This window comes from Chanodichthys erythropterus, chromosome 11 (assembly GCF_024489055.1).
Source record: "Chanodichthys erythropterus isolate Z2021 chromosome 11, ASM2448905v1, whole genome shotgun sequence".
NCBI classification, from domain to species: domain Eukaryota; kingdom Metazoa; phylum Chordata; class Actinopteri; order Cypriniformes; family Xenocyprididae; genus Chanodichthys; species Chanodichthys erythropterus.
Genome location: NC_090231.1, coordinates 18,591,968 through 18,614,447, shown reverse-complemented (window position 1 = coordinate 18,614,447; position 22,480 = coordinate 18,591,968). Strand labels below are relative to the sequence as shown.

Here is a 22,480-nt window from a genome sequence, read left to right as displayed (position 1 = left end):
ATACTGATACTTTTTTGGTAACAGCCACTAGATGCTCCGGTAGCGCGGCCGCCATGATGGGGTGAAAATACCAACTGGACCATAGAATCCTTCACATCTTACGCACCCCAAATCGGTGAATTTCACTGCCAAATCAGAAGCACAATAGAACAGTTTTTTTTAATTAAGTCACCAGTAAATTGTATGGCTCCTGCAGTACATTTTGTATTGTCTTATATGTTTTATTTTACCAGCTGTTGAATCCAACCTTCATCCATCTGAGGTAACGTAGTTAACCTACTTTATTGAGCATTCCCATTTTATGCAACTTTTTACATTTATTAATTGTAAATTAATAATTAATACATTTTAAGATCATCATGTTTGCAATGAACAGTATAGATCAGACCTAGTGGAATAATAATAGTATTACTCCACTAGGTCTGAATTGAAATATTCAGTTGAAAATATTCAGTTGAAATATTCATAAACAATTGTATGTTTTAATGGATCACGCTACAAACATAATGATCTTATAATACATGATGCATTGCTGTGTCCGTTATCCCATAATTCTCACTTTTGGGCACTTTTGCTTTAACGGACATTATCAACACTGCAAAATCAAACTGTTATTGTCCAACATTCCCAATTTTTCTGATGCATGTCCTTAATTTAATTTCATATGTTGGTATTAATTCAGTGTTTATAATGCTAATACTAGATTTTTTTAAAGAATTTTAACCCAAACTTACTGGGTTTCTAAAGAGCAAAGGTTTTGTGAAAAAGTGGAAGAACAAAAAGTATGTAAAATAAACTGTTAAAAGGATTTGATGATCACTAGTGATAGTATTTTATTCTGTATTATCGTCATTCAGGTTGGATTTTAGCTTTAATGTATGTTTTGTTTTAACAAAGCAGCTGATGTTGCCATAGAAACCAACGGACTGCCGACTCGCTTTCACCCCACAATGGCGGAAACGCAGGGCTGCTGCTGGGCGCCGGTGCTCCAATGGAACTTTCTATTGAGTGTCGCTTCTTGTTAGTGTATATTCTTTGCTGAAAATGACACACCTTAGAACGTTCGCCAACCTATCAGATTCAAGCATTCAACAGCCCCCCACCCATACCCCCACCCCACTCAAAGCAACCACAGAGTGTACTGTAGTCATGACAACCTAACAATCCGGAAGAACTCCACAAGCGCGTCAGCGGTGAGCGTTTGTGTTAATGAAATCGTTATTCATTCAGATCACTGTTGTGTTACAGCATGATTATATATTAAGTATTCACAAAAATATCTTGTTGACCACCCAAATCAACAGATTTCATACATTTTATCGCCAATTTTATGGAGGTCAAGAGGTCCGACCAACACAGTGAAATAGCAAACTAGCAAACAACTATAAAATTCACTTGCTGCTAAAACGAATTGTTGTCCTGGTAATTTACTCTTGCAGTAACGTTAGTAATATAGCCTACACTATTATGGAGGTGCCATGCTATGTAACTTTGATATATAGGCTACCATGGTACAGTTTGATTATCGCATTTATTCGCCATTGCTGTTTACTTGGTACACCTGTAAATCCAAAATACCATGGTATTATTATGTTACATGACCAAAAAACATATTACAGTAGTATGTAAAATAACAACATAGTACTTTAAGGTTTTATCATTTTTATTTCTGTTACTGTTTGGATGTTTTTCTCAGGTCCATTTTATATAACTGACACTTTTTTAGGTATGTGTATAAGTGTGATTTGACAAATGGGAAATTCAGTTCAATTCTTTTTTTTCCCCCCTCCAGAAATAACACAACATGGCTGTGAATGTCACACCAGGTTTAGTGATCCCAGAGCCGTCAGACTACAGCAGCTGTGAAGATGATCATGTGACTTATTTCACAGATCTGCATCAGCCTGATAATAATCTGCCGGAGCCTGCGAGAACGATCGATAAGCTGTTAAATAACCTTGTTGACAGAGCATGGGAAGTTATATCAAAGCAGGAGAAGACTGAGAAGAATGCACAAGCACCAAGACAAATTCCTGTGCTGAATGCTACTAAAGAAATGAAGGTATGTTTACATGTACAATACAATCATAAAGTCCCATCATATTCCTGTGCTTTGGGTGCATTTGTCCAAGATGCTCATTTTACACTTTTTTTGTTTTTTTGGTTCTTAGCTTCCAGCCAGAACTAACTGTATTGTGTGCTCTGAGGATGGACTTTACCTGTTTGTGGGTCATGCTCATGGTCTGTCAGTCATCAGTACATCCACTCTCACCTGTGTAAAAACGTGGCAGAATGAAAGAGTGGAGCTTACCAGCATCTCTTGTGCCTCTCTGGGAAACATCACACACCTGTTATGCTCAGTGGATGACATGGGTAATTTCCTGAGACAGTTTGCATTCATATCTCTCCAATTTATATGTTTTTGTATTTATTTATACATTATTATTCTCTGTCTCATAAGGTATTGCACGGCTTTTTGTGCATCACATGGAGAATATTTATTTAATAAAAATCATCAATGAAACTGTGAGTTCATAATAGTGTTATTTTTATGTTTGCTGTTGGTTTTAAATGGCTTTAAAATAATTGCGTTGTGTTATATTTCTCACAGGAAGATATAAACCATAGAAACATCTGTGCAAAATTTGAAGTGTCTAGAAGAGGGGACTTTGGAGCTGCAGTCATGATGTGTAAATTTTGTATTGAAATATGGGTTTTTATAATATAAAAATAAAATTATAGTTAGTTGTGAAAGCACTGATTTATTAATGCTGTTGTTATATATTTTCAATGTCACTGAAGCCAGTGGTTCTGTTTGGTTGGATGTCTATCGCTTCCCACAAGATGTGTGGTTCAAAGAGCTGGAAACGAAACGGGTAACTGTTATGTTGCATTGGAAAGTTACTTGGGAAAACCATTTATTTTATTTACGGTTTACGTTTTAAAACTGATATCAATTCGAAATGCACATACTTTTCTTGGAGGCACAAATGTTATCTGTTTATTTCAGGATAAAATATATTGTTTGTTTGTACTATGTGTAAGTTTGCTTTTTTCTGGCAATGTTTGCTAATTTGCTGCAATGAGACGTCATATTCTGTCCTGTCTCTTCTCTAGGCTACACAATCCCCAGGCGCCACAGAAGCCAAATTGTCTCCAATAGTTTTACTCATGAAGATCAAACCTCCAGAAATCCCTGCAGGTATCCAGTTTAAAGCATTGCAGCAAATATGTTTCTTTTAGAAGTGTGTTATGTATTTCTTTCACTGAAGTGTTCATGTCTTTCAGGATCCTCTCTGAAAAGTCCATCTGAGGTCCTGCAGAAGACAGAGGAAGGCACTATAATAGGATCAGGCCAAAATCACCTCATTAGTAGTCATCAATGGGAAAACCAGAATGTGGCATTTAGGAAAATGTTTGTGAAGTACCTCAGCTCCAGCTCTATGAGACCATCACAGCAGAAAGCGGAAGGTCCCAGGTAGTCTTGAGATATATATATATATATATATATATATATATATATATATATATATATACACACACACACATATATGTGTGTGTAAGCAATAAGGTAATCAAGGCTAAAGCACGTATTGTGAATAAGTCACGGCTGAAGGGTGTCCAACACCTTCAGCTGTGACTTATTCGCAATACAGCACTAGCCCCAAGTACCTTATTGCTTTTATAAAACGGTTACCACACAATACAAATATTAAAGCCAGAAATATGTATCAATGCAACTTTCATTAAGTAAACTTTAACTAAAAGCCTTCCTTCTGCCGGAAAAATAGCCCCTGACCGTGAACAGCAACAGAAGTTACATTATTACGCCATTAGATGGCAGCAAAGACTGTCTTTATGAGTGTGTCAGTCAGTAGCGAAGACTTTTACATTGAAAAACCTGAATTGTTGTGAACACGGAACAAGATGCAACTGACAAATGCTTTGACTAGCGCTGTCAGTCACGGGAAAACCCCTTAACTGTTAAAAGGACAAGATAATACATCAGATTTTTTATTATGAACATAGGACTGACCTGAAGGAAAATGCTAAATCTGAACGCAGGTAATAAACTCGCTCAATCGATCTCTTTATCACAATACTCTTCAAGTTCTACGTAATACAGTAAGCTTCAATTCAGTTTATGTTGCTAAGAGTGGTTGAGTGGCCACCACCAGCTTTGTTGTTTTAGCAATGTTTTAATGACCATCCATATAAATTTTTTGGTCTTGATACAAACAGAAAATACAATAAATATGTACACAAAATGTGTACATTAAAAAAAAAAAAAAAAAAAAAATAGAACAAAATGGCTTCCTTAAGCAAAAATCTATATTTAGTGTGACCTCCTGGACTTTTTTCATTTTACATTTTTGCACAGTACTGTATTTGTACTGTACTTGTGTATCTTATATATATATATAGATACACAAACACACTATCAACCAAAATATTTTACTCAAGAAATTTGCTAGGTTTATAGAGGTGTTGTTCAAAATTAAAGGTCTAAGGAGTTTGGAAGTTGTACTTGTGTACATGAATTGAGTAAAAAGAATGTTTTCTGTAATAAATGCATAAATGTGATCATATTTAACTTGCATTTATGTAAAAAAGTATGTATAGTGTTGCACATCTGCATGGCCATGCAAGTCAAGCTTAATCTGATTTGTCTCATGAATATTAATTAAGTAGAGTCCAAAAAGGTTATATTTCAAAGTCAGTATGGCCTCATAAATATTAATAAGATAAGCCTGATGTTACAAACAATCCATTAAATCATACAAATCTTGTTCTGGCGCAATTCATTAGATAACATAAACTAAGAATACAGTGAGAGTTATACTTACAACTTGCAAATAAACTTTTTAGATTTGTCAAAAATAAATCTAAAGATAAATTCCTTATTTCTGCACTCATATATAACAACAAATTAATATGGAGCCCCACACATGACATGCAAAATAAAAACAAATTAAGCCACAAATTAAGAATTCATTCCCACAATTTATTAATTTGTGGCCACATTTTATTAATTCATTCCATTGTTTTAGTTAAAGACATGTTTGATTCATTTATTCCCTTGTTTTAGGTATATCATGGCCATGTTGTACTAATTCATTCACTCATTTTAAGTTGATTAATATGTGGCCACGATTTAAGTAAAACAAGGGATTAAATTAAAAAGATGCATGTAGGGAACAACAGTACTGAGCACATGTGAAAGGATTTGGTGTGGTGTAAATTTGTTACAGTGTGTCAGACTTTTTTTATTACAGCAACTGCACTTGTCACTTCTTACTGCATGAGGGGTTTTATTCAATCCCTGGGGAAATTAAGGCAGCTAAAGGTGAGCCATGAATTTAAGAGATTATTTTACATGCAAGTTTTTCAATGATAAATATACGCCTTCTTTCAGAATGTGCATTTATGATATTTCTTCGGATTATCTTTGAAGATATTCCCATTGCCATGTGCCTGTGGTGGAATGGCAGTCATAATCTCTTACAGTATCTTCTGTTGAAGAAAGAGAAAGGTACTCCAGCCACTAACTCTTACATTTATAATGCAAAATACAGTATATTCATAACATTACATGGACAAATTTGTTCATGTTTATAAATGATATTTGAATCTGTTCCTGAATCAGACAGTGAACCCAGACCGGATGTTTTGTGGCCCAATTCTCAGGAAATCCTTTGCTCTGCTGTCAGTGCCTGCACACGGTTCATTGTTCTAGGGCTTGACGGCCAGCTGGTTACTATATGGGACAGACGGTTTGGTAAGTTTCCTTCAGTGTGTAGTCATTTCAGATTTTATGATAGATATTGTGTGGTTCCCAGTGATTAAATGATACAATAGCATGATACCATACTGATATCATACTAAGAGAAAGAATCTTAACCCTGATTGTGTTCTGGTGGTGCAGGGTGTCCATATGCCAATATTGTGATCCCAGGAGACAGTGCCATTTGCAGGATGAAGCTCCTTTTGCAGAGTCAACTACCGGTCACTCCTCTTCTTCAGGGTCCCTTTTTACCCACACTCCAGTTAGTGCTCACCTGCAGAAGTGGGGAGTGCTACAGTGTGACTGCGAGCAGAGGAGAAGACATGTGCACTGTTCCACTTATTGAGAGGTACTAAACACCCCCAGTTATTATAAAGGATTTAGAAATACTGAACATGGTGTATAAAAAAATACAATGACTGTCTCCCATCAGACCCGCAGACCCAAGCTGTGCTGTCTCTGTTGCTGTACCTGTGCCCTTCCTGAAGTGTCTGGTATAGAAGCATAATTCTGTGTTACAGCTCATTCACAGCAAGGACGATAATGATAACTGTACAGTTTTAATAATCACTCTCATTTTATGAGATTAGGGAAGTGCACACCATAACGTGATCGATAAATGTTAGGATGTTTTCACACTTGGTCCTTTTCAGGGGCCTTTCAGTACAAGAATATGGATGTCGCAACAAAATTTATATTTTGGTGCTCAAGATAAACAACTTGAGCTCATTCAAGAGCATATGTAGCAATGTCTGTTTACAAAATAATAATAATAATAATAATAATCTTTACAAACAAATTTCTTGGTTAGTGAGGCACATACTATGTAAGTGAATGGGATCAAATTTTGAAGGCCATCAAACACTGAAATGGACTAGATCCAAAAAGCAACAGTATGAACACAAAGAGGTCTGAGACCACATTCCTATTTAAGTGAGCCGAAAAAGGATCTGAGTCCTCTTTCAGGGACAGTGTGAATGTAAAGAGAACTGGGTCCTTTTTCACCTCTTGGTCACCTCTTTAAAGGGGTCAGTTTGGTTCTTTTAAAGAGGACTCAAGTGTGAAAACACCCTTTAGATTCTGTATAAAATAGATTAGATAGACTAGATTTTTTTATTTATTTTTTGCTCTATATGTGACTATATGGTAATACCTGAAGTTGTTTACAGATTTTGTTGATGCAGAGAAATGGGCAAGTATCTATATGGGAAATGGAGGATGGAGCACCAGTGTTCATCTTAAATCTGCCTCACACTCATGTGCTCAGCTCACTCAGGGAACCTGTGTATGTGCTCGAGCCAACCCAACAAAATCTGTATATTACAGGTAAACTGAAAAACAACAAACCATTCTATTATGCTTTTATGCTATTATTTGATTGACACTTTTTGCAGCATTCTACTGCACTGCTTTCCCTTTGTTTGTCTGTGTAAATATGCATCTCGTCTTTTGCAGTATCTCACGTATGACGCAGCATTCTAAAAATGCAATGGGTCAAGTTAAAAAAACTTTAAAAAAAAAATCAAGTCTCTTTGCATTGGGTGGTTATTTCCCTCCACGTCATGCATTAAAACGGTTTAAAGGTGCCCTAGAACTTTTTTTAAAAAGATGTAATATAAGTCTAAGGTGTCCCCTGAATGTGTCTGTGAAGTTTCAGCTCAAAATATTTTTTTAATTAATTTTTTTTAACTGCCTGTTTTGGGGCATAATTAGAAATGAGCCGATTCAGGGTGTGTGGCCCTTTAATTCTCGTGCTCCACGCCCCAAGAGCTTGCGCTTGCCTTAAACAACATAAAAAAAAGTTCAAACAGCTAATATAACCCTCAAAATGGATCTTTACAAAGTGTTCGTCATGCAGCATGTCTCATTGCGTAAGTACAGTGTTTATTTTGATGTTTACATTGATTCTGAATGAATTTGAGGCTGGGCTCCGTGGCTAAAGGCTAATGCTACACTGTTGGGGAGATTTATAAAGAATGAAGTTGTGTTTATGCATTATACAGACTGCAAGTGTTTAATAATGAAAATAGCAACAGCTCTTGTCTCTGTGAATACAGTAATAAACTATGGTAACTTTAACCACATTTAACAGTACATTAGCAACATGCTAACGAAACATTTAGAAAGACAATTTAAAATTATCACTAAAAATATCATGATATCATGGATCACGTCAGTTATTATTGCTCCATCTGCCATCTTTCGCTATTGTCCTTGCTTGTTTACCTAGTCTGATGATTCAGCTGTGCACAGATCCAGACGTTAATACTGGCTGCCCTTGTCTAATGCCTCGATTATGAGCTGGCATATGCAAATATTGGGGGCGTACATATTAATGATCCCGACTGTTACATAACAGTCGGTGTTATGTTGAGATTTGCCTGTTCTTCAGAGGTCTTTTAAACAAATGAGATTTACATAAGAAGGAGGAAACAATGGAGTTTGAGACTCACTGTATGTCTTTTCCATGTACTGAACTCTTGTTATTCAACTATGCTGAAGTAATTTCAATTTTAGAATCTAGGGCACCTTTAATGCATAGCAAGCCATGGATTATCCGGTATATAAAAAAAACCCTATGTCTCTAGATCTTGATTTTTTTTTTTTTTTTATTCCATTGCCCTGCATCTCATGTTCTTCAACACAAAAACACGTTCTGTGTGAATGACGTCTTATGATGTTCAAGTTGTGATGAAATGTGTCTAAGGTGGCACATACTGTTTTTGAGTGTCAGCTACAGAGGCATTGTGTGGTGATGCACATGATTTGTGTTATAGGTAACAGAAAAACACCTTTAGCAAAGGTGACTGATAGGGGAGAGGATGAGAGCTCCCTCTTCATCTTCAGCTTTTCAGAATGTTCATTGATGGATCTCTACCATGTCAAAAGGCCTGCTGTAGCTGAAAAAGAGACCAGAGCCGCACTTTCAGATTTGGAGGAGGCCTGCAACTTTTACTTCCAGGAAAGGTTTGTGAACTGTTCAGTATTAAATGATTGAACTAAAAACAATTTTATGTGTACACAACTAAAAGAAATTTTCACCACATGAAAGTAAGAACACTCGTACGCAATTAGTGAATGAGACCCTATTTGAGACTGCACTGCAACCTATTCATCAAATGTAAAAATTATTCTATAAAATTACTGCTATGGTATTGTAACAGATCATGCAAACATTTATGATGCATAAAGCGTGCTTTCGCTTATGGTCATATTTGCAGCATGTGCTTTAAAATAGGAAAGATTTTGGCTGTTTTTATCATTCATCAGTTAAAAAAAACAATTCCAACAATATCGAACCTCTGTGTTGTTATTGTCACAGTTGTGGTGTGGACTCTGCTTTTAAACTTTTTTAAACTTGATGTTCATAGTTGTTGTTCTAGCAATCAGTCTTAGTGTGAATGGGCTTTAAATTCAACATGAAATCAAATGGACAATTATTGTTTTTTTTTTTTTAATGGAATATTTCAGTGTTTATTATAAAAATGCTCAACATATTTTTTTTTTTTTTTTTTAAATCATGTGATCTCGTAATCCCTATTCAAAATAACTTCCCCTCCTTCTTGCAACAAAATCTCTTGATGTTTACCCGCGCAAGGGTGGGACAACATGTCACATGACACAAAATCACAGCAATAGCAAACAACAACAATCCATTCAGTTCCTGATGGACAACATCAAGTCCCGCACTTCATTTTTTTGTCATTCAAGAAGCTGTTTCACTCAGATATTCATTATAATAGGGAAGACAATACAATCGCAACTTCCATTGCATGCCGATTTTAACAGTGATTTGGCCTCTAACCTAAAACACAGAGTATACTTTATATGTGCAATGTTTTTTTTGTGTGTAGAGCTGACTCTTGGAAAGAGAGGAACAGAAATTTACCTTTCCAGTGGGAGCAGTTACCAAAGCATGCTATTAAATGAAACTTCACACAATAAGAAGAGAATCAGACACAACATGCTGACAGACAAAGAGAGCATTTTGTTTCTTTTTTTGTATTTATGTGGATCAAAAACATGCATGCATTCATTCATTTATCTTTGGTGATGTTGATCCCATCAGCTAGAGAAAACAGTATATTTGAACCTTTTATGTCATCTTTTTTTTTTTTTTTTTTTGAAAGTTCTTTTCAGGTTGGGGTTTTGAGGAGGGTGCACATCAGTTTTTGCTTAAATGTGTTATATCTGCACATGCCTTAATATATGTGTTTATATATGCATGAGCAATCTGTGCATTTGATTGTTTATTCTGACTTGATTTACAGCTCAAATGCAGTTAGTTGTTATCTACATAACAAAAGGTCAAGTAAACAAAATTCAGTATATTTGTTGGCTGGGCAGTGCACAAATTCAGAGACCATAACAAACTGACTGTTCTGCACAATCTCATGGCCTGTTCTGATGTACATAGCATCACAGCTAATGATATCTCCCACACATTATTATACTGAATGTCAGCACCATTTCCTGGTTGTATTGTTCTTTTTCATTTCATATGACAGGCCATAGGCACTGGCTTTCAGCTTTGCTCCACTTAAGTCTTTTCCAGTAAGCAGATCTTTTCATTATTACTGTCGTTTGTACTGAACATCAACTTAATTGAACTTGAGCTGCAATATTAATCAATGTAGCTAGTTATTTTATTCCTCTGGCTTATTAAAAACTCATTCAAAGTTATTAATGTGATTTTGTTTATTCAGATTTTTTAGTCACATTTACTTCTTTAATTGGACCAGCCATGGGCAGTTGAGAGGCTATAACATGGTTTTTGTGAGTTAATGGAACTTAACATGATCTGAGTCACAGCCCATATCCACATTGAGTTATATTAATTTAATGATCTGTGCCAAACCCCTCAAGCCATTGATTCCAAATTCATTTTATTGTGATTTCAACATTTAGACCACAAGACAAAACAATGAATACTCAATATCAACCCTTATAGTTACAATTTTAAATCACTGTGCACATAAAAAAGAGCTCTGCTCATTTTGCAGCTTTGATCATAATTACAATAAAAATAGAAATATTATAAAATATATATAAAATAGAAAACAGTTATTTTAAATTGGAAAAATATGTTAAAATGTAATTTATTCCTGTGATCAAAGCTGAATTTTCAGCATCATTACTCCAGTCTTCAGTGTCACATGATCCTTCAGAAATCATTCTAATATGCTAATTTGCTGCTCAAGAAACATTTCTTATGATTATCAAAGTTGAAAACAGTTGTATTGCTTAGTATGTCTGTAGAAACCCTGATACACTCTTTAATGACTTTTTGATAACTATAAACTTTAAAAGCATTTATTTAAAATAGATTTTTTGTAACCATGTAAAAGTTTCTATTGTCACTTTTGATCAATTTAATGTGTCCTTGCTGTATAAAATTATTACTGAAAAGAATCTTACTGATTTTGTCCATATAATGAAATTCATTGCCCAGACTCTCATTGTCTGGGTATCTGAAGGCTCAGCGTGCAAAAGCGTTACCTAATTAGCGAGTATTAATATACTAATTACAGTAAATAACACATTATTAAAGGTGCCGTAGAACGTCTTTTTAAAAGATGTAATATAAGTCTAAGGCAGGGGTCTCAAACTCAAATTGGCAGGGGGCCGTTTCTGTGATTGACACCTCATAGGAGGGCCATATTTACAACCAAGCGCAAGAAAGTGCAACATTTTAGAAAATTTACTTTCCTTTGCATTATTTCTCATTTACATCAAATTTGCCTACTAAAATATCTTTATACCTATACTATAAATATTTTATTTAACCATACTAAATGTAAACAGCAGTGTTTCTCTCATTGTTACAGAGTGTAATATAACTATATAATACTATTAAACATATAATACTACTAATATACTATTAATTGCAATAGTCTGGTGCAACTTCTCACATCCAACAAAGTGCATGGAATAAAAAAAATTACAGTAATTTAGGAACAAAACCATCAACACTTGTGGCGTGGAGGGGTCAGAAAAAAAAAATAAAAAAAAATGGAGCTATATCAACTTTATTTTGCCAAAAAATAAAAATCTCTCATTGTTACATACACTATTAATTTTTAATATTTAGTGGAAGTATTTTCCCTTACTTTATGTTAGCTTAAATAACATTACATTTTGCACTGTCCAACACTGTACTGAACAAATACAATACCTGAATACATTTGTACACTCTTCTGTTTCTTGACAGACACCTGGCAGCGCATTTGTCCAAGATGCCGTTTGAGCATCGGTAACGTTTAATGGCTGCATCGGACGCGTTTCGGTGGTTGACTCAAAGTCGAGTGCTTTTACTGTAATTTGGGCAAGCGCGCTCATAATAGAAGCGACGCGGTTGAGAGCGCGGCTCATGGTTGCATAGCAACGACAGATGCCACTGGAGCGAAAGCGCATTGGAAAGAATGAGAATGCGGCTCGGCCTCTTATGTGACGCGATATGTGAATGCCCCCATAGAACGGCGACTTTTTCTTTGCATATCAGACAGGTAGCAACTACAGAATAATAATAATAATAATTTAGCGGGCCGGATTATGTTTTATTTTTGAGATCAGTTGCGGGCCGGGTAGAGGGGGAGGGCGGGCCGTAAATGGCCCACGGGCCGGCAGTTTGAGACCACTGGTCTAAGGTGTCCCCTGAATGTGTCTGTGAAGTTTCAGCTCAAAATACCCCATAGATTTTTTTTAATTAATTTTTTTAACTGCCTATTTTGGGGCATCATTAAATATGAGCCGATTCAGCGCGGCCCCTTTAAATGCTCACGCTCTCCGCCCACGGAGCTCGCGCTTGCCTTTAACAGCATAAACAAAGTTCAAACAGCTAATATAACCCTCAAAATGGATCTTTACAAAGTGTTCGTCATGCAGCATGTCTCATTGCGTAAGTACAGTGTTTATTTTGATGTTTACATTTGATTCTGAATGAATTTGAGGCTGGGCTCCGTGGCTAAAGGCTAATGCTACACTGTTGGGGAGATTTATAAAGAATGAAGTTGTGTTTATGAATTATACAAACTGCAAGTGTTTAAAAATGAAAATAACGACAGTCTTGTCTCCGTGAATACAGTAAGAAACGATGGTAACTTTAACCACATTTAACAGTACATTAGCAACATGCTAACGAAACATTTAGAAAGACAATTTACAAATATCACTAAACATATCATGATATCGTGGATCATGTCAGTTATTATTGCTCCATCTGCCATTTTTCGCTATTGTTCTTGCTTGCTTACCTATTCTGATGATTCAGCTGTGCACAGATCCAGACGTTAATACTGGCTGCCCTTGTCTAATGCCTTGATCATGGGCTGGCATATGCAAATATTGTGGGTGTGTATATTAATGATCCCGACTATTACGTAACAGTCGGAGTTATGTTGAGATTTTTTTCAGAGGTCTTTTAAACAAATGAGATTTACATAAGAAGGAGGAAACAATGGAGTTTGAGGCTCACTGTATGTCATTTCCATGTACTGAACTCTTGTTATTTAACTATGCCAAGGTAAATTCAATTTTTAATTCTAGGGCACCTTTAAATCATTGTAATTATATTACACTTGCCCACAATGGCTTTAATGGTTAAATGCAAAGCTATCATACATATAGACAACTCGTGTTTTGGCCTTTAGTCTATACCGTGGAATAACTTGTAAAAGCCACACCATTCTTTGGCCCATCATCTCCAATCCTGTGCACATACTCTCCGTCCCATTCTAGCTTTTCTCTAGAAGTCTGCTGAACTGTCAGCCTCTTTAAAGTGAGAGAGGAGGTGGAAGTTCTGATGGAAGTCATCAAAGAGTTATTAGTGTTCTCCAGCTCAAAAGCTACAACGCTATGTTCACGCCGTCGGTGCCTCATGCCTCTGCACAGTGGAATGGTGAAGAGACCGTAGATGATGGGGTCCAAACAAGCATTTAATAGGCCAAAGATAAAAAGGATGTGTGAGAGGGACTGGGACACTGTTTCCACTAGGCCAGCGGGACAGAACCAGTACCACAGGCCAAGCATGTAGTAGGGTGTCCAACAAACCATGAATGACAGGACGATGACCACAGTCATCTTCAGTGTGCGCATGCGTGCCTTAGGGATGTTGTTTTTTGACCTGCGCAGCTGCACTTTGTTAGACAGCACTGTATGTGACAAAGATCACAACAAAAGCAAGACGCTTAACAGAGCAAAAACACCTCAGGGTAATGTCACATGCAAACTGATCAAGACACACTACTGTTGATTCAATAAGGTACTTTCTTTTTTTAATGAAAAAAAAAAAAAGAACTTACAGCTGTCTTCGGTCATTTTCCTGGAGATCTCAAACAGTATCCTGGTGTAACAGGAGATCATGATGAAGAGTGGGAAGAGGAAGAGGAAGGTGAAGGTAAGCATGTTGTAAAGTGTCTCGTGCCAGCGTGAGCTAAAGCTGCCGTAGGTCGTACACTGGATAAACTGCTTGGGGGAATCAATCACCACAACGTGGAAAATAAACACCTGGAAAAAGAAGATATTACAGGCATAGATATTACAGATATTCTGTTGCAAGGTTACAGGTTACTACAGGTTATTTTTCCTTTTGTTTTGAGATATGTGAGTAGTTTAATATATTTAATACATATATATTTAATACATATATTAAATATATATAAATACACACACTATATGTATGATCGGTATGATTTTGTAATTTTTTTTTTTTTTTTTTTTAAAGAAATCTCATGCTAATATTATTACAACTTGAAATAACTTTTCTTTTTGGATATATGTTCAAATGTAATTTCTTCCTGTGATCACAAACTGAATTTTCAGCATTACATCACATGATCCTTCAGAAATCATTCTAATATGCTGATTTGCTGCTCAAGAAACATTTCTTATTATTATCAATGGTGTAAACAGTTGTGCAAACTTATAAATGATATTGTAGGTTATATATTTACATTTTTTTTAGTCTATAAATATATTTACAAACATAAATTACAATAGCTGATAAACAAAAAAGAATTGGAATACATTAAGGTTTTTATGAATCTAGATTTAATAAGTTGGGTTTTTTTTTTAATAAATGTCAAGTCAGGACATGTTTGTTTTACTTTAGATGGCATTTCATATGTCACATCTTACACCATACAGTGAGATGACAGTTAATTGAACAGCTTAAACTAGCTTTTCAACTATTTGGGCTTCTAGGCCAGCTTAAACCAGCTCAGACCAGCAGGTTAGGCAGTTCTTTTAGCAGGGAAAGGCATTATGACTTTAATATGTAGAAAAAAATAATGAATATCCAGAACATCACTTTCATACATGGTAAGATAGAGGTGCAATTACTTTTAAATTGTGCATATTTGGATATAAATTTAGTATGTGCAGGATAAAGATGCATCAGCCAATGTGTCATTAAGGAAAATATATAGAAACATTTGCTTATAGCACAAAATGTAAAATTATTCAAAGAGGCCACTACTGAGGCAAGATGACCCTCTACCTAGGGCAAGAAGCCCAAGGTTAAATTTTACAGAATGTATAAGTGACTTTGATATCATTCATATTATATAGCCCAATATTGTCATTAAAGAGTTATTAATGTAAAATACTAAATCAACAATTCCGTTCCTTTTAAACGGTTTAACAATGTAGTTGATTAATTCAATAAACGACAGACAAAGCAGAATCCCAGTAAATGAGATTTATTTGAAAGGTAAATTTATTCTATGATTTGTATGAACATAGTCTACATATTTAATTGCATACATTTTTAATTGAAGATATGCCATAGAAGTAACAATATGAATTCACATATGATTTAACTCAGCCAGCCTATTTAGGTTATATATATATATATATATATATATATATATATATATATATATATATATATACATACATATAACCTAATTTGATATATAATTTGATATATATATATATATATATATATATATATATATATATATATATATATTTATATATTTATTTTTTTTTTTTTTTTTTTTTTTTTTTTTTTAGATTATTTTTATTATTTTTTTTTCAAGGAAAAAAAAAAAAGCTGTGGGTCATCTTGGGGACGATACATACCTCAAAATTTCTCTCCCAGTACACCTCACTTACCTGTGGAATGGATAGCACGACACTCATGGTCCATGCTACACTCAGCAGAACTTTATTTCTCCTCCTCGCTTTGTTGATGGACAGAGGACTGAGAATGGCAGCCTGCCGGTCCAGACTAATCACCACGGTCACGAAAGCGCACGAGTACATGGCCACGAGTTTGAGGAACATCAGCGTCCGGCACGCGAGATCCCCCGCGAGCCACTGCACAGTTATATTCCACACCGCGTCCAGCGGCATGACGATGATCGTCACCAGTAAATCCGCCACAGCCAGATTAGTGATGATCAACCGAATGTGGGACCGTTTTCTGTGGTTGTGGTTGGCTGAATAAAGCACGGCGAGATTGCAGCAGGCGGACAACGCGCACAGGATCAGGGTGAGCGTCACTCGGACCTGAGCCGCGGTGGTGAAGCGCGGAAGATGAGGAGGGTGAGGAACATCTTCAGTGCTGCTCGAGTTAAAGTTTTCGACATCATACTTACAGGTGGAATTCCTCTGAAAAAGATCCTCGATGTGATGAGTTGAGTTCATGCTGCTTCTTTTGTGCTTTAATGGCCAGATCAGTAGTTAAAGTAATGTACAGACCTGATAAACACGTGGAAGCGGGAAAAGAATCCCAAAAGGGTCATTCCAGAAACTGTATATGCCTACATAAACTCATTTTTTTTCTAGACTTTTCAATTAGGCTACAAGTAACGTAAATAAATAATTATCTTAATGTTCTCCCCTTGCTTAGGTGGTGATGGCTCGTTGGTGACCCCAGAGATCTGTTGTCATTTGAATGTGCTGACCATCAGTTGTAAGTGTCCAAGTGAATAGCATCATCACCGGGGGCGTGGTTAATGAAGATATAGCCAAATGTGGTCAAAGGACCCCTCCTCTCGTGTTTAATTGAAAGCTTAAGGTTAATTTGCTGATGCATTTTAAAGAAGGGATTGAAGTAAGATAAAAGCGTAGGGTGAATTCAGGTTGATTAGGACACTTTTTTGTCATTGACTGGGAAAAAGTGTCCCAATCAACCTGAATTCACCCCTGTGTCATTTAAAGGTCTATAAACTGTGCAAGAAAAGCGTGATAGAGATTAAGATGAGCTGTTTTGGTAGTTTGATGCTTCTTTAAAACAAAACGTGAAGGTTAGGCTACTTTTAGTCACTTTTATCATAAAGTGTGAGTGTGTGTGTGTGTGTGTGTGTGTGTGTGTGTGTGTGTGTGTGTGTGTGTGTGTGTGTGTGTGTGTGTGTACAGGTTTGGCTATACTTGTGAGGGCCAAATGTGCTTTACTGGTCCTCCCTAGATTAAGAGGCATATAAATCGTCCAAAACATTTTTATGTAAATCTAGTTTTATGTAAATCTAAGTTTCTGTGAGGGTTATGTTTGGGTATGGGTTGGGTTTGGCGATAGAAAATATCATTAACTTGATATAAAAACAATGGAAGTCTATGCATTGTCCTCACTAATATAGTGAAACAAGCGTGTGTGTGTGTTTGTGTGTGATTTTGTTTTTGGTTTGTGATGTGCTTAGTAATATCATGCTCAGAGGCAATAGAGACACATGTGATGTGAAAGAGTGTTGTCAGGAAGGTCAATGTGTCCCACAGCAGGACAAACGCTAAGCTCAGAAGTGCTATTGATTCCACTCTGAAAGCCTAACTAGCCTTAAAACGGTTTCAGTTTCAGGGACGTGAACATTGAGCATCTTTATGAAATCCAAGTCCTTTTTTTTTTTTTATCTAAATGTTCCAACACTGGTTTTGTCATGCCTCCTTTTGTCATCTTTTTTAATTTATTTACTGTAATTATGAAATTAATTTAGAAAAGTTTAAAGTTAATTTAAAAACATTTATTGACAATTTAACACCTTTTTAAACATTTCCCAAAACATGTCGTAAAAAATCGAATTACCGCAAGAGTCTAAAAATATTAGAACCGCTAGAAAAACAAATACATGTTCACATTTTTAAAAATGGGTTATTAAAGGTGCCCTAGAACTAGTTTTAACAAGATGTACTATAAGTAAGTAAGTTGAAATTAATTATTTTAACTGCCTATTTTCAGCCATAATTACATATGCACCGATTTAGCGCGCGGCCCCTTTAAATCTGGTGCTCCCCCGCCCACGGAGCTCGCGCTTGCCTTAAACAGCATTTAAACAAAGTCTACACAGCTAATATGGGTTATATTAGCTGTAATAAAACCCATGGATCTTTACAAAGTGTTCGTCATTCATGTTGCATGCATGCATCGATTCCAGTGAGTATAGTATTTATTTGGATGTTTACATTTGATTCTGAATGAGTTTGATAGTGCTCAGTGGCTTAAGCTAACATTACACACTGTTGGAGAGATTTATAAAGAATGACGTTGTGTTTATGAATTATACAGACTGCAAGTGTTTAAAAAATGAAAATAACGACAGTCTTGTCTCCGTGAATACAGTAAGAAAGATGCTAACTTTAACCAGATTTAACAGTACATTAGCAACATGCTAACGAAACATTTAGAAAGACAATTTACAAATATCACTAAAAATATCATGTTATCATGGATCATGTCAGTTATTATCGCTCCATCTGCCATTTTTCACTGTTGTTCTTGCTTGCTTACCTGGACTGATGATTCAGCTGTGCACAGATCCAGACGTTAATACTGGCTTGTGTAATGCCTTGAACATGAGCTGGCATATGCAAATATTGGGGCGTACACCCCGACTGTTACGTAACAGTTGGTGTCATGTTGAGATTCGCCTGTTCTTCTGAGGTCTTTTAAACAAATGAGATTTATATAAGAAGGAGGAAACAATGGAGTTTGAGACTCACTGTATGTCATTTCCATGTACTGAACTCTTGATATTCAACTACACCAATAAAGGTAAAGTACTATTTTCTCATTTATTAATTTAACATTCACTGAAAACCTGTAGCAGTAATGACACATAGGTTACGGAATTGATGATTTCATATAAGTAGGCGTGGTTAAAAATAAAATTTAATGTAGAAAATAAATTAGATAATATTTGCACAATCATGGATTCAAGTTCAATAAATGTTATTTTGCAGTGCTTCAAAAATACATAACACGTAAAAAACTGAGAATACAGAATTCCATAACCATATTCATAATGTATTTGTAACACCTGGTTCTATTTCAAATATGTTACTTTTCACTGTCTGTAAACAGGCTGTCAGTGTGCGCTATGAACGTGGAGATTTTTCAGTGAATATTTTGAATGCCAATATTTTGAATTAACCAATTTGTTCAACGAACAAGTGACTGCTCTTAAAGGGATACCCCACCCAAAAATTAAAATGTTACTCTGTTGATAACCAGTTTCTGTTCATTGACTTGTATTGTATTTTTGTCCATATAGTGAAAATCTGTTTGAAACTGTCTAGTTGTCAAAATATCTTTTTTGTTCAGCAGAAGAAAGAAAGTCATACAGGAGGTTTGGAACAAAATTTGACAATTTAAATGTTTGGTTGGACTATATCCCTTTGAATCATTAACTCATTTGATTCATTTGAAACACTGATTCATTCAGGAAGGAAACATACAATGCACTGCTCAGAGATGAGTACATTCACGCCTTTGGACTCATTTGAAACTTTTCGTTAACAGAGAAATTATGACAATTTTGTATAAAATTGTTACACACAGAAGGGGACGGAGACACTGGTAATAGTTAAGATATGTTTATTAAACAACCAGAGGCTGAATTGCAGAATGCAGGTGAGTAAATGGCAGGATTAGTTCGTGACTGGAGCAGTGACTGGATGATGATTCTTATCTTTTCCCAGGGAACGTGGATGCAAGCAATCGTGGAGCAGACGACAGGACACGATGACACTCACTGGAGACACGGAGAACACTGGCAACAGGTAAGCAGGCGTTAAAGGAGTCCTTAAGGTAAGCATAACAGGTAGATATCCGTTAACGAGACCGGACAATGACTGAGTGATCTGGAGTGTCTTATGTAGTGCTGCTGATGGTGACTGTGATGAGTGTCAGGTGGAGCTTGTTAATACTCAGGGGTGGGAGTGCGTTGTGATTGGGTGAGTGAAGAGCTGGCGTGTCTGTGACAAAAATGTATCTATTTACTTCTTGTATAAACTGTATCACACATTGGTCAGATCAAAAATCGGTACACCTGCAGACACATTCGTGCTGATATTCAGAACAGCATTGGAGCGATTTATGGCAAGCCAAATTAGCTTTTAATGTTCTCAGCGTCACTTGTCGTTATTGCATTTTTACTAGAATTGGATAATAGAGCTCTCTAGTAACAATTACAATGAGACCGCCATATTTGTTTTTAGTAAGAATTGAATTACAGAGCTCTCTAATCGTAATTGTTACTTGTAAGAATTGCAGTTCAAGTGCTCTCTAATTTAGTTCTTTGTAAAAAATTAATTGTAGAGCTTTAATTAAAAATGAATGACCACATTCTTAATGTCAGAGATATTTCAGTTACTCTCTCTCTCTCTCTCTCTCTCTCCCTCCTCCCTTCTGCAGGCATGAGCAGTGAGAAGCTTGAAAACAGTTTTTTTTTTTTTTTTTAAGTAAAAACAAAACAAATCTTGGCAATACAATGATTTAGACTTCTTTCTTACAATGTATTGAATATATAAATGTTAAAATAAATGTTTTAATCATAGTATCCGGATTTTATGTGATTTTTATGTTTTAAAGCAGCACTAGTGTAATAATGATATACTAATAAAAGCTCCAGTAGTGAAACTGATCAAAATTTATATGATCCATTTATGATCCAAGTCTGTGAAAGCTTACAGCTTTGAAAGCTAAGTGAACATAGCTCAAACAGTTGTACAATATGAACGAACTAGATTATCTTACAATGTCAAATTTATAGAAATTGTTCAAAGATAAATCATTTGATTCTTCTGTTATTAACTTTGTGATGTTTGTATTCATTCACTAAGTGCAGTGCACTACACCACTAGACCACTAGATGTCCCCCTGCACTGTAGATCCCATAGGTGAACGTGATTACACAAAGTACATCATGTTCCTGGAACAACATTCCAATCAACTAATCAGATTTGATGGATATGTTTACAGTTTGTCAAGTTTAGGCCTACAATCAGGTTTAGGTGCTTCTACATCATGTTATTCACCTATCATTTCACTCTGAATTTAGGGATAAGTTATGGGTAGAAACAGGGTTAGGACTACATTTTCCAACAGTAATTTTGTTTCTAGGATCAATAAAATATTTTGATCCAGGAACATGTCTTACTTGGCAAAATCACAATGACCATTACACATACAGAGAGCATTTATCCATACTTCCCTAAGCTCAGTAATAACCCAAAGTGCACTTTTATCGCTCATCATATCGTTTGACAATTTGTAGCTTACTGTTTTTATATATTAGCAAATATAGTTACTATAGCCTATTCATTGAATATTTGTAGTCTTAGAATGTAAATACAAACTTGCACAAAGCAGCAGTGTTTACTGTTTAGAGTATGTCAGTCTCTAATTTTTTAATGTAGCTTACGAAAAATTAATGAGAGCAAAGATTATTGGAGCCATTAAGTTGACCATAAAAGGTTGCTGAATATTGTAGTCAAGACCAAGACCAGTGGATGGCCATTATATTAATACTTTACATGATTAACACTTTACTTGTGTATAAAACATATTTTCTTACTAAAGTAACAGTACACCATAACCAGCATGCTGCATTTTTGTTTATTTTGTGGGATTATAATAGTTAATTAATAGTAAATAGTTATTGTTGTTTAAAAGGTCATTTTTGGAGACCACTTCTGTGGAGTTCCCTTGGGTCTCTATGTACAATAGTATAACCTGTCTGTTTTATTGACATTCAGTGTCAAGATTGTTCCTGCAGCAACTTTCATACATTGCCTCATGCCTTTTTTCACCATTGTGATGGATCAACCCACTACAGCAAATTAAAAACTGTCTAGTTGAAACTGTCTAGTTGTCAAAATTCTTCAAAATATCTTCTTTTTTGTTCAGCAGAAGAAAGATTTAATTTAACCCAAATTAAAGGGTTAGTTCACCCAAAAATTAAAATTCTGTCATTAATTACTCACCCTCATGTCTTCCCAAACCTGTAAGACCTTCGTTCATTTTCAAAACACAAATAATTTTTTTTGAAGAAATCCAAGGTTATCTGAACCACGCATAGGCAGCAACGACATTGCACCTTTTGAGGTCCAGAAAGTTAGTAAAGTCATCGTTAAAATAGTCAGTGTGATTACAGTGGTTCAACCTTAATGTTGTGAAGCAACGAGAATATTTTTTGTGCGCAAAAACAAAACAAAAATAATGACTTTATTTAACAATTTAAACTGTTGTCATATGCAGTTGACATAGTGAATGCAGTGCAGGCTTCCGCATTTACGTCCGAACACATGCGTGTGATGCTGACGCAGAAGCCGGCTAAGAATGATTCGCCGTTCTGACGTGGAACACGGAAGCGCTGCACTGTGTTTACTACGTCAACTGCGTATGACAACAGTTCAAATTGAATAAAGTCATTATTTTGGTTTGGTTTTTGCGCCCAAAAAGTATTCTCATCACATTAA

General features: G+C 35.6%; 2 protein-coding genes across 2 annotated transcripts; one reads left to right on the top strand and one right to left on the bottom strand.

Moving 5' to 3' along the window:
• Nucleotides 1–1,161: 1,161 nt before the first annotated feature.
• On the top strand, nt 1,162–10,395 carry wdr93 (WD repeat domain 93). Its single transcript, XM_067400704.1, is given in 16 exon segments — nt 1,162–1,193; nt 1,793–2,062; nt 2,172–2,373; nt 2,462–2,526; nt 2,612–2,722; nt 2,724–2,876; nt 3,118–3,202; nt 3,289–3,478; nt 5,277–5,347; nt 5,456–5,533; nt 5,648–5,779; nt 5,927–6,134; nt 6,219–6,279; nt 6,955–7,111; nt 8,563–8,752; nt 9,640–10,395. Coding segments are annotated over 15 exon segments (2,037 nt in total). The 5' UTR covers nt 1,162–1,193; nt 1,793–1,804; the 3' UTR covers nt 9,716–10,395.
• Nucleotides 10,396–13,435: 3,040 nt separating this feature from the next.
• gnrhr2 (gonadotropin releasing hormone receptor 2) lies at nt 13,436–16,435 on the bottom strand. Its single transcript, XM_067401152.1, has 3 exons — nt 15,902–16,435; nt 14,086–14,290; nt 13,436–13,935 (listed from the first exon to the last, which is right to left on the bottom strand). Exons 1-3 carry the CDS (start codon nt 16,433–16,435, stop codon nt 13,436–13,438), a joined length of 1,239 nt encoding a protein of 412 aa, XP_067257253.1.
• Nucleotides 16,436–22,480: the final 6,045 nt, after the last annotated feature.